Here is a 12642-nt window from a genome sequence, read left to right as displayed (position 1 = left end):
TCACCCTGGGCCCAAGGGCTTCCCACCCAGCCTTCCCAGCTCAGCCTTGGTCCTCGCCTCTGCCCAAGGAGTTGAGCCATCGGGTGACGCTTCTGGCTGGAAGGGGGAAGGACAAGGTGGCCCCGCGCACCTGGGAGGGGCGGTCCAGATCCGACTGCGCCTCAGTCTGTCTTGGCGTGGAAGCTGCCTAGTCTGTCCCTATCGCCTCCGAGTCACCCTTTCCCTGTTGGGCGGGTTTGAGCCGCAGCTCCTGCGTCCGCATCCCCGAAAAAGCCACGGGCGGAGCCGCCTCTGCGCCGGGAACAGGTCTTAGCCGCGCCTCGCGCCCAGAGAGGGCGCGGGAGGTCCCGCCGTCGTCCTCCACCTGCCGGGAAATCCGAGCTGTTCCCTCCGCGGCCGCGAAGCTCCCTCTTGCCCGCCCGCCATCCTGGCTCGGCTCTGCACGCCCCCCAACTCGCTCCCGCCCGCCCAAGTCACCTCCAGCGCCCCCGCCCCTCTCGAGCTAGTGCCCGCCCCCCTGCATTCCGCGCTTTCTCTGCCCGCCCTCCTCCCCCTCCCCCTTCCCTCCTGCCCTCCCTTCATTCCACAAGTGTCGCTTCGCTCTCTCCAGCGCACTTAGCGAGCTGAAGAGGTGAGAGGGATCCTGCGAGCAGGCGCTGGGCGGTGAGTCCCCAGCCACCCGCGGAGGGGAGGCTCGGACAGACCGACTGTTCCCCGTCCCTGCTCTCCGGCCCCCGCCTCCCCCTAGAGCCAGCCGGACCTGCACTCCGCGCTTGCCCCCGCGCATCCTCCCCCCGCCCCGCCCGGCGCGCTCCTCCCCGGCCAGCCCCTCCGCGCGCTGCGCGCTGGAGGCGAACGCGGGCTGAGCCGAGCGCAGTGGCCGCCGACCACCGAGCGCCCCGCGCCGCTCCCTGCATGTGCGGCCCGCGGCGGCTCGCAGCCCCTGGCAGCAGCCTCGGCAGCTTCGGCCGCGCCTCAAGAGGCGGCTGCAGTGGCTCCAGCGGTGGCCGAGCGGCCGAGTCCGGGCTGGGAGACACGATGCGCCGCGTCCTCCGGCTGTTCCTTGGCTGCTTCCTCGCCGAGCTGTGCGCCCGCGTGTGCCGGGCGCAGGAGCGAGCGGGACTCGGGCAGCTGGCGCAGCTGGGCGGCGTGGTGGTGCTGACGGGGGGCAACCGCTCCGGGGCCGCCTCCGGAGAGGCGGGCGAGGGCGTGGGGGTCTCGGACGCGCCCCCGACCCGGGCGCCCACGCCGGACTTCTGCCGGGGCTACTTCGATGTCATGGGCCAGTGGGACCCGCCGTTCAACTGCAGCTCGGGCGACTTCATCTTCTGCTGCGGGACTTGTGGCTTCCGGTTCTGCTGCACGTTTAAGAAGCGGCGACTGAACCAGAGCACCTGCACCAACTACGACACTCCTCTCTGGCTCAACACCGGCAAGCCCCCCGCGCGCAAGGACGACCCCCTGCACGACCCCACCAAGGACAAGACCAACTTGATCGTTTATATCATCTGCGGGGTGGTGGCCGTCATGGTTCTCGTTGGCATCTTCACGAAGCTGGGGCTGGAGAAAGCGCACCGGCCCCAAAGGGAGCACATGTCCAGGTGGGCTGCCTCCCCTCGTCCTCCCCTCAGGGTGCTCTTCTCCCTCTGCTCCCCTCTCCACCTTCCCCAGGCAATGGCGCCCCCACCCCCATCCTCTCCGCCGGGGGATGTCACGGTGGAATGTCACCGGAGAAGCCAACTTAGGTTCTGAGCGCGGAGAGGGGGCGCTGGGCCCCGCACAGGTGTGGAGATGAGCTTGTGTGTGTGTGTGTGTTTGGGTGGGTGGGGGTCTCTGCTGTCCCTCACGCTCCTTGCGTCTCTCCTCCTCCGCCGAGGATTAAAGCGGACTTGAGCCCGAGGCCCTTAAGTCTTGGGTTTTGGGGAGGGGTCCACCCTCGGGTTCCAGATTCTAGCTTCTCGGTAAACAGAGGCCAGCGGGAGAGCCAGAAAGGGAAGGGGGGCGTGTGTGAGCCCCATCGCGCGTGTGTGATGGAGGGAGGGAAGGAGGGAAGGAGTGTGTGCCGCCTGCAACTCGTACGGCTCGCTAAAAGGAGGCGAAGGAGGTGGAGAGGCCGGGGAGGGTGAGAACAAAAGCCTTGCTTGGAGCTGCCGCCTCCTTGAGCTGCCAGGTCTCTGCAATCCGGACATCGGCTGCCCCTGGCCCCTCTTAACTCCTTCGCCCGGCCCCCCTGTCGCTACCTCTCCTTGCGCCCCTTGAAGCGGCTGGCGTGGACTTCAGGGGCCTGAGCCCCCGCCCCACGTGCCCTCACCCCCCAGACACCCTGATTCATCAACTTTCCCGTTTGCTTAATTCATTATGCAAGTCCCAGCACGAGCAAGGCGCAGCAGATGGGAGAAGGCATTTGGGGATTAATGGAGCTATTTGCCTTTTGCTTGTTTTTTTTAAGTGTCTAAATTGATTCTCACAACCCAGTAACTTTGGAGGCGAGGACGCAGCGGCGAGGACGCAGCCCCAGACCCGGAAGAGGCCAGGGGTTGTTGGTGTGAGGTTGGGCGGGAGGGTTGAAGAGCGACAGGCGGCCTGCGAACATCTGCATGGCTGGGGCCAAGCTTTATCCTCTTTTCTGAGTAAGGCCAACGTGGTCACCATGTGTCCCCCGTCCACATACAAACACTGAAACCACACTTCCGCCGAGAGCCTGTGTGTGCGCGTGTGTTATGCACGCGCTCTGGGCGCCTGCCTAAAAAATCTGAACAAAGAGACCCAGCAAAAATAGGCGAAGGAACATCACTACCTCACTAGTAATTATTTTCTATTTATACACAGAGGATCGATGACTTTTTTTTTCTTCCGGAGGGGCAGGATTTGGGGGTCGAAGTGAGGAAGTTCCTCTCGGTTTGGGTCAGCAGGGAGTGTGGATGGATGATGGGGTCTTGCCGCATAGAAGTAAGCTCCGAGGGGACTCAGGAATCCCTGACCTACTAAAAGAGTGCAGTGGTGGCCCTGCCCGTCTCCTGCCACCCCAAGGTGCCCTGTCACCACCCCCACCCGTGGCCGGGTGGTTTCACTTCCCGCAGTCTCCGCCATCGCCATGGATTCCCAGGGTCGGTGTTAAGATGAGGCTAAGATAAAGAAACGGGACTGCAGCAGTGAGCCTCTCCTAGGCAGGGAGAGATTTGCCCAGGGATAGGTAAGCTGCCTTGCAGATTCCTTCCTCTGCTGAAATCTTGACGGAGCACTTTCCTTACAAACCAGCGCTTAAAAGGAACCTTCGGTGGTGGTGGTGGTGGTGGTGGGGCTTTTGGAGGGGGAAGGAGATGGGAAGGTGGGAGAAAAGCTAACCTTAGAGCGCCTCTGGGAGAGGTAGCTTCAGGCGCCCCTAGAATTGCTGTTCCTGTGGAGACAGCACTCCACCAGGTACCCTAGTGCCCAGCAGGGGCTCAACTTCCTGGCACTGCCCCCTGGTAGCTCCGTCAGGGGAAAACGAATCACTGCAGCCCAGCCGGTTGCAGCCCGGCATCCAGTCCTCTGGTAACAGCCTCAACACTGGCTTGCCTTGTACACATTTTGGGAATTCCAGGACAGAGTGCAAGTACATACACCCAAAGACAAAGAAGAGTTGATTTTTACAGTCAGCTTCCAAGGTGTCATTTTCAACTCTGACCGCTGTTTAGGATTATCTAGAATGCTTAGCAGCAACAACAACAACAACAGTCACCCTAGGGCTCACCATAGACTGTTAATTAAAATCTTTAGAGGGAGGGCCTGAGCGGCTGTACTTTTGTAAAGCTCGCCAGGCTTTACAGCCAATCACTGTGAAGGAAAAAAGTAACATTTGTTGAGCACACTTCTGGGTGCCAGGTACTGCACGAGTGTGTGTGTGTGTGTGTGTGTGTGTGTAAGCATTGTTTAGTTCTCACAACTACCCGATGACACTGGTGCTATTTGAATTCCCACTCACAGAGGAGAAACTCGTGGCTCAGATTGCATGGCTTGTCCAAGGTCATAGTTAGAAGATTGTGCCCTACCTAGTCCTCTGGTTTCCATTGTGTCTGGGGTAGACGTGTTCAGATGGAGTGAGCATGAGAGTTTGGGGGAGCTTCCTAAAATGCATTCTTGAGTTCTATCCAGAGAGATTCTAAATCGAGAGGTCTGGATGGGCCTCCCCCACCCCCAAATCTGCATTTTAATAACCTTCTCCAATGGCTGATAAAAAGTGGCCCGCACTATAAGACTGTTCTTGGGTTTGGGAATGTTTTTCAGGGCTGGGGGATGGATGAATCAATCCAAGGTAGCTCTTATTTACATTCTGTTGCTTGTTTTCTGCACGTAGTAGGTAGCCTTTGTATGTATTTCTGCGGTGCTAGGGCTGCCCCAAGTACCCTCCAGGTGCACCTTGCATAGCTTATGCCGTTCACTGTTTCTAGTCTCAGCCAGAGCAATGGGCTCTTTAGCCTTTAAGGTGTCAGGGATGCTTGGGTGGGGCCGGCTTGCCAAGCTTGGGCTCAGAGAGGCGATAAGGTAGCTTCCAGGTGAAATTAGTGTGCTGGCCACGCTTCTTCATTTGTTTTGTCTCGGGGTGTGAGGGTCACTGAGATGAAGGGTTTGTTCTCATCTTCCCTGAAAGCACCTCCCTTCCCAAGACTTAACAGCACATTGCTGCTCCGTGTCACAGACTGCCCCTGGTGACCAGTGCGCTTGTGTTTTCCTAGAAGAGGCCTCTGTAATGTGAGTTTTCAGGCTCAGCGTCCTAGGCGTGTTGCCTGCTTCCTTTTGGGCTGATGAGGACAGAAAGTAGGAGAAAGACAGTAATTCCAGGAAGGTGGGGGTGGGGGTGGGGCCTTGCAGTTGACATTGTAAGAACTGTACAGGTGCTCACTCAGCAGCTGTTGCAGCAGCTACATTCAACCATGATTTATCGGGAGAAGTGACTACCAATGGCCAGCTATGGGGACCCAACCCTGCAGACATATGTTGTTTGGTCTGCAAGGTATAGCTGTTTACGTCTTCTTATTTTTTTATTTTTAAGTTTTCCTTCATTTTTTTTTTTTTACGGTGAAACATGGTAAGCATACAAAAAACTTGAAAGAATAATCGCAAGGAACTTCAGTAGCTCTAGACCACGGTGTCTCACCCTCAGCCATATTGACACTTGGGGCTGGAAAATTCTTTGCTGTTGGGGGCTGTCCTGTGCACTGAAGGATGTTTGGCAACACCCTTGGACTCTACCCACTAGGTGCCAGTAGCACCCACCACACAACCCAGTTGTGACAGTAAAAAATGCCCTCAGATATAGCCAGATGTCATCTGGGGCAGAATCACCCTCAGCTGAGAACTACTAATCTAGATTCAACAGTTATTAGTAGTTTGTCATATTTGCTTTATTGCTGCTTGCCTCTCTTTCTCTCTAAACAGTCCTTTCTCCTCCCCTCCCTCCCTCTCTTTTTTCTTTGTTTTTTGGCTGAAGCATTTGAAAATAAGTTGTAGATGTGGCACCTTGTCCGTAAATGCTTCAGCATGGATCTCCTAAGAACAAGGACATGCTCCCAAATCACACAATTCCAGTGTCACACCCAAGAAAAACAACAATTCCACAGTATCATCAAATGTCCAATCATATAAACATTTTCCCAGTCATACCAAAAATGTCTTTTAGAGCTCAATGTTTCAAACCAGGGTCCAGTCAAGGCTCACTGCATTTGGCTGTGAAATCTCTTTAGTCTCTATTATATGCAGTGTTTTAAAACCAACTTAGAACCCATTGCCAGTGTTTAAAACCTGGGAAGGTTCACACAGAAATCCAGATGTCTGAGTTCTCTTGAGAGATTGGTAGATCTGGCAACACTGCATTTTCGCATGGCAACTATTGATTGCTACTGACTGCTGACTGCCCCATTTAGGAAGCTCTCAAGTTCACCTCAGTGGCCACCCCCACGCAATTCACTTAATAATGTGATCTGCAATCCCTAGAGAGGCAGTTAGGTTGATCTGAACGGCATGGGCTCCAGCCACTGGCCCCAGATTCAATCCCAGCTCTGCCACTTAATAGCTGTGTGACTTTGGGAAACTTACTTCACCTCTCTGATCTGAGTCTTAAGTTCTTATCTGTAAGAATAAGAACTTAAGAGATAATGATGATCCCTATGTCATAGGCCTGTGTAAAGATTCACTGAGACTGGGCTTGGAAAGCTCTTAGCACAGGCCTGTCACAGGGTCACTGTTGAGTGACTATTCCCCTTTTATCATCATCCTTATTAATAGAATTTCCTAGCCCTTGTCTACTGAAGAGGATAATGTTGTAGTCTGGAACTCAGTACCTTGCTGTTGCTCTGCTGTGTATATTTAGCTGCGTGACATTGGCCAAATCTCATAACTTCTCCAGACTTGCACTTACTCTTAGCAGGAGGGGGTGGCAGGTTCAGGACGGGAGATGACGTCTCCGTCTCCATAAATGCATAAATGCATGACAAAGTGTTGGCCTAGATCATGTTGAAGAAACCTTTGCTGGCTTTGCTCTTCTGCTGGAGGCTTGTGTGTAAATTCCCAGTTAATTTCATGTTGCTCCCCAGGGAGATGGGCCTGATGACAGTCTGCCTTTTAAGAAGCACACATGGCTTTGGGAGAGGGTGAAGACGCCCCCCTGGTGACTGGAGGGGCTGGACTTCAAACTCAAGCAGTGTGAGGCCAGAGCAGAGGTCCTTGACCACTAGGCTGCACTGCCTTGGAGCACAAACGTGCAGGACTTCAGGCGTCTCAGATCACAGAGGGCTCCATGCCCTGCAAATTCCAGCACATCCTTGGGTCCAGTTCAAGGAGCAGCTGTAAGAAAGAGCAAGACTAACAGTGTGTTCTGCCTCTGCCCTTGGCAGGGCCAGCCCTCTTGGCGGAGGCGCTGATGAGAAATGACCTCGGGGGCAGGAAGGCGTGTTTGAAGCTCTCTACCCTTGCAGCCAGCAGGGAACACACGACATTATTTTTTCCCACCTTCAAACAGAATCAGAAATCCAAGCGGCAAGTTACATACCCTGTTTCCCCGAAAATAAGACCTAGCCAGACCATCAGCTCTAATGTGTCTTTTGGAGCAAAAATAATATAAGTCCAGTTCTTATAATTGTGTTATATAAGACCTGGTCTCATGCTAAAATAAGACTGGGTCTTATATTAATTTTTGCTTCAAAAGACGCATTAGCGCTGATTGTCTGGCGAGGTCTTATTTTCAGGGAAACACGGTAGCACAGTGTCCTGTGTGTTTTTCAAACACACTTCAGGAGAGCGGGAGTCCTTTGCAAAGAAATGGCATCAAATCATAAATGTCCCCCCTTCTCTTGCCTTTTCTCTCTTCTTCCAACTTCCCTTCTACTTCCTCCTCTTCTGATACATTTGAGGTTACCCTGTGGCTTCAATCAGCTCCCAGGCTGGGGGAGCGCATGCATGCATATACTATTAGCCACGGAAAAGTCTCCAAATTATTTTTCTTTGCAGGATATGTTTGCTTCTCTCCGGGCACTAAGTCCTTGAATTTTAAAAGTCACCTTCATTGGGGTATAGTTTACACATTTTAAGTGTACAGTTCGATGAGCTTTGACAAATGTCCACACTGGTGTAACCACTAATCCAGAAAGTTATCGCGTGCCCCTGGCTCTTGCGATCTTGAAAAATAAATGATGGTTCTGGTGCAAGAGGAAATGCTTACGAATCCTAGTCACGTGTTTAAGAGTCAGAACATAGTTTAGACCTTGTGGCCCCTTGGAAGCTGTGAAGGAAGATGCTGGGACACTGAATTCTATTCAGAAATGTTGGGGTCCTTTATTTGCTCACTGTAATTGGAAAGAAAAGGGACGCAGCCTTTTCTTTTTGTTCCCTAAATAGGCCAAGCTCATTGCCACCTTGGAGCTGTTGTGGTGGCTTGGCTCAAATTCTCTCCCGTTGGACTTTATGTGGCTGGCCCCTCCTCGTCCCTCAGGCCTCAGCTCAAATGTCACCTTCTCTGAGAAGCTGTCCCTGACCACCCCGGCTGAGTTACCGCTGTCCCTAATCCCCTCCTGCCTGTCGCTCAGTGTTGTTTGCTTCATTTCACATTACTGTCTAAAATGAACTTACTCATTTACTGTCTTACTAGTGTATTATCTGTCTCCTTCCACGACCGTCCAGAGCAAGGAGAGCAAGGCCACCAACAGTTTCACCCACAGTTCTAGCCGGGTGTCTCGAATAGAATCTGGCACAGAAGAGTTCCGGTTTCTGACATCCGGGTTTGCATGACATAAGAAAGTATCTCATTCATTCATTCATTCATTCAATTCACCCATTCATAGTCTCATGCAATAGGTATTTATTCAATAGGTACTTACGGTATGTACCCAGCACTGTGCTGAGAGCTATCACAGAACAGTGAATAGTACAGATAATTCCCGCCCTCCATAGTCAAATAGCGAGACAGGTAACATACAAAGAAATCTACAAGTACATTGGTACTAAGTCGCAGCTTATGGACTTGCCCATATTCAGCCAGCTTTGCCCTCACAAATGGCAATAAACATAGTTGTTCTGAAATGGATTAAGGGTTATCAAGGAAAAGTGTAGTTTCTTCCATAAGTTACCTGTATTATTCAGGGCTCTCCAGAGAAGCAGAACCTATAGGGAATTAGTGTATGTACACACACACCCACACACACGTTATTTCTCATATGGAACTGCCACTGACGAGTCCAAAATCTGCAGAGCCCATGGCCCAGTTTGAGTCCAAAGACCAGCAGACTACATAGAACCAGGAAGAGGTGACTTGCAGTTTGAAAGCCATCAGGTAGGAACATTCTCTCTTATTGGGGGAGGGTCAGCCTTTTGTTCTATTCAGGCCTTCAACTGATTGACGAGGCCCGCCCACATTAGGGAAGGCAATCGGCAGTATGAAACAGCTGGGTGTTTACAGAGGGCATCCATTCTGATTAGTCAGTGTCTCCGCCCTACTAGCTGATGGATGTTGAGACTATCCTGTCTGCAGGTAAATGAACTATGGGGGTTGCATAGGTTGAAATACTGTGCCGCAGTTGCAAGTGAGTAAAAGACACACACGCAATCATAACTACAATGTTATGTATCTTTTGAGGATGTTCATATATCTACGTAAACACACGGTGGAGGGTAGGTAAAGAGAAAAAATATGTGTTGGTGAAAAATAAGTGCAATATCTGTTTGAAAAAATAAGTGCAATGTCTGTTTGACAATTATCTTTACTCTGTTTTGTGTGCTAATGCTGAGCTTCTTTCCTAAGCTTACATGTAATTGGGAAGGCCACTATTATGGGTTGAATTCTGTCCCTGCCAAAAAAAGACATATTGAAGTCCTAACCCCCCTGGTCCTCCAAGTGTGACCTTGTTTGGAAATAGGATAATTGCAGATGTAGTTTGGATGAGGGCAAACTGGAGTAGAGTGGGCCCCTGTGACGGGCATCCTTGTAAGAAAATTTCCATGTAAAGACGGAAATCACCCTGTGAGCATGGAGGCTGAGACTAGAGTGACGCACCCACAAACCCCTGAATGCCAAAGATTGCCAGCAAACCCCCGGAAGCTAGAGTGAGGCAGAGAGTTCCCCGCCAGGTTTCAGAGGGAGCGTGGCCCTGCTAACACCTCGAGTTTGGACCTCTAGCCTCCAGAACTGCGACACAGTAACTTTTGGTTGTGTAAAGTCACCCAGTGTGTGGTATTTTGTTACAGCAGCCCTGGGAAGTTAAAACCATCACTTGGCTACCTCTCAACTTGTTTCCTTATTTATAATATAATAGTGATAAGAATATTAACCCTTGGGTGAGTGTCAAGGGGATTAACCATGATGATAAATGGAAAGTGCCCGAAACACAGCAGGTGCCTCAGGTTCTATGCTTTCCCTCCATCCCTACTCATTAAGAACAGCAGCAGCCTGGGGTGTGGATGGATCACACCAAATCCTCCATAGGTAACGGGAACCCAGCGCACACCAGGTACGGGGCTGTGAACACAGACTCAGGTTCAAATCCCTGCGCTACTCCCTACGGGCAGTGTGACCTTGAGCAGGTTAATTCACCTCTGTGAGCCTTTGTGGGGCCAAACCCCAAAAAGCAGTCCCAGGCTCTCAGCCTCACATAGAAAGGTGCTGGCTCAGGTAGTAAATGGCCATCAACTGTGATTGCATGGCCATCAGCTGTGGCTAGTTGGCCGTCAGCTGTAACCAGTGAGCCAATGGCCACTAATATAACTGCTGTGGCTAGGCTAGCAGAGAGAGGAAAAAGAATGGGGGCTAGCAAGAAGATGGTGGCTGGGCTGGCAAGCGTGGATGGCGGTTTGCGGACAGTGTGAATCCAGCCTCCATTGAGAGTATAGTGCCGCCAGCGAGAATATAGTGGTGTGACTCCCCTACCTATGGCTCCGTGGGTGTTCCTTTTTGGCCTCACCATATCCTGCGTTCTTGTGTGGGGAGCGGGAGCAGGGACCCCGCAGACCGCCCCGCATGACAGCCTTTGTTTACTTACCCGCAAAGAAGTGGCAATCTTCCTAAGGTGTGTGTATGCTGCCTTCTTGAGTTAACATAGTGCCTGGTTTACGGTAAGTACTCAGTAAATGCTATTTGTTACTAACCGTGGGCCATTGCTGTACATGAAGCATTGGTATCGAGTGTTAGATATTGGGGGCATTAAATATATGGTGTGCACATTAGGTTTAGTCATCCTTTGGTCTTTTCAACAGCTCTGACGTGGGTAATACTGCTGTTACACAGCTGTGGTGGGCAACATGGCAGCTGTTCTACATGAAGCCTTTATAGCCTCTCATTGCAGTGAGCTTACTTGCTTGCTTGTGTCTTTCCTCTGCTCCCACCTCTAACCAGAATGGTGGCTCCAGGGAGTAAGGGGCCTCGCCTTTTGTTCCCAAGCACTGTGCCCAGAGGACAGCGGATGCCGTTCATTGTGTCCTGGATGAACAGATTTCAACTCTTTCTTCTTTCAGGGCCCTTGCAGACGTCATGAGGCCCCAGGGCCACTGCAACACGGACCACATGGAGAGAGACCTCAACATCGTCGTCCACGTGCAGCATTATGAGAACATGGATACCAGAACCCCCGTGAACAACCTTCGTAAGTAGAGCTGTGCGATCCATTTCCAGTCCCACATGGCGAGCCTGGCGGTGGTCACACCTCCAGCGTTCAAGCTGTGTGTTTGCGTTCATGAAGAGTTTCTCTTCATTGACTAGTTAGACGTTTTACTTCGTCTTCCCTGGAGGAAACTGTGTTTGGCACCGTCAGAGTTCACTTGGTTTGTTTCTCTGTGAAAGAGTGATCCACTTGGTTAGTTTCTCAGGGCTGGTTCTCCTGTTAACTAATGGCCCCCTTGGATGAGTCATCATGGTTGGGTACTTAGTTAACCAATTGATTGCTTGGTTGGTTCATCTTAGATAGTTAATCTGTTAGCCAATAACCCATTGGGTTGGTTCATCTTGGTTTATCAATCAGTTAACCAGCGGTCCATTTGCTTATCTGTCTGCCTCCTGAGGTAGACCAGTTGTGACGTTTAGGTTTCATACTATTTTCAATGAATTGATACTAGTTCAGAAGAATTAGATCTATTTTTCATAAAACTAGAGTTTCATAAAAAGAATCCACAAACTATTTTGTGTGTGTGTGTGTATGTGTGTACGTACATGTACATGTGCATACGTGTACACAGGAGCGCCTTTGTGTGTGGAGTGAGTTCTGGTTTTGTTGTTTCAGGCTGAGTATATGTGATTCAACAGTAGCAAAAAGAGCTGCATTGGTTACTGTGTTTCAATAGGTGTTCTCCAGCAGCGGATGGAGCATGCTTGGGGATCTTGGTATGCTCCCAAAGATTTTATTTCCCTTCAACGGTCTGTGTATGCAACATACATTATGGATCTGATGTACTGACTAATGGGAGTGGGAAAAACAAGATGGTTTAGTTTTTGACAATAGCATACTCCTCTGGGTATTCCCAGCAATTATGTTTTCAAGTAACCCCCACATTAGAGTAATGCGGAGGGTTTGGTTTAAAATAACAAAAGCCAGACAATTTAAAGGATGCATTTAGTTGTGGCTGGAGGTTCTTCAAAATAGAAACAGTTCTGCCATTGAACGTTTTATAGTCTGGGTCGTCTTGGCTGAAGTTCCACCAGGGGTTGCATTGGTGTTTTATTTGCTGAATCATCATTTTGAACTGTTTGGTTGCAATTTTTTTGTGCTCCAAGGGTACAGGAATTCTGTGGAATTTGACATGGGTGACGCAAAGTCTCTGAGTCTTCACAGTGGTCATTTCTCATGGCCTTGGAAATGTCGCAGTATGTTCCCGAAGTCAGTATTCATATGGTTTGAAAATGGGCATCAAGTTTTAGGTTTCATTGGGTTAAAGAAGTCAACATTATATATTTATGAACCAGGTCATAAAAGGGTATGAGAAATAGCCACATTTGAGAACAAACTACACCAGCAATTGGAAGTTTTATGGCCAAATCTCCCAGCCCTGAAAGATATGGTGTATTTCACCAACTCTGACACAGCAACTGCTGTGAGCCATTCTGGCGTTGATGGAAACAAGCACATTGTCTTTTAGATGGATGGCTCTGGGAAATAAGTTGAACTGAAATGCGTGTGAGTCCTAACC

At 50.9% G+C, this 12642-nt stretch overlaps 1 protein-coding gene across 2 annotated transcripts in view; it reads left to right on the top strand.

The window, feature by feature from the left end:
- The first annotated feature begins 578 nt into the window (after nucleotides 1-578).
- Nucleotides 579-12642, top strand: part of SHISA9 (shisa family member 9) — a 219742-nt gene continuing 207678 nt past the window's right edge. The window contains exons 1-2 of one of the 2 annotated variants that reach the window (XM_019750674.2): nucleotides 579-1601; nucleotides 10978-11105. In XM_019750674.2, coding sequence (XP_019606233.2) covers nucleotides 916-1601; nucleotides 10978-11105 — 814 coding nt within the window. In that variant the 5' untranslated portion in view covers nucleotides 579-915. The remainder of the gene's footprint in view (nucleotides 1602-10977; nucleotides 11106-12642) is intronic. The other variant, XM_019750675.2, reaches the window with a different exon arrangement.

This window comes from Rhinolophus sinicus, linkage group LG18, assembly GCF_036562045.2.
Source record: "Rhinolophus sinicus isolate RSC01 linkage group LG18, ASM3656204v1, whole genome shotgun sequence".
Classification (NCBI taxonomy): domain Eukaryota; kingdom Metazoa; phylum Chordata; class Mammalia; order Chiroptera; family Rhinolophidae; genus Rhinolophus; species Rhinolophus sinicus.
This window is presented reverse-complemented; position numbering and strand designations above follow the sequence as displayed.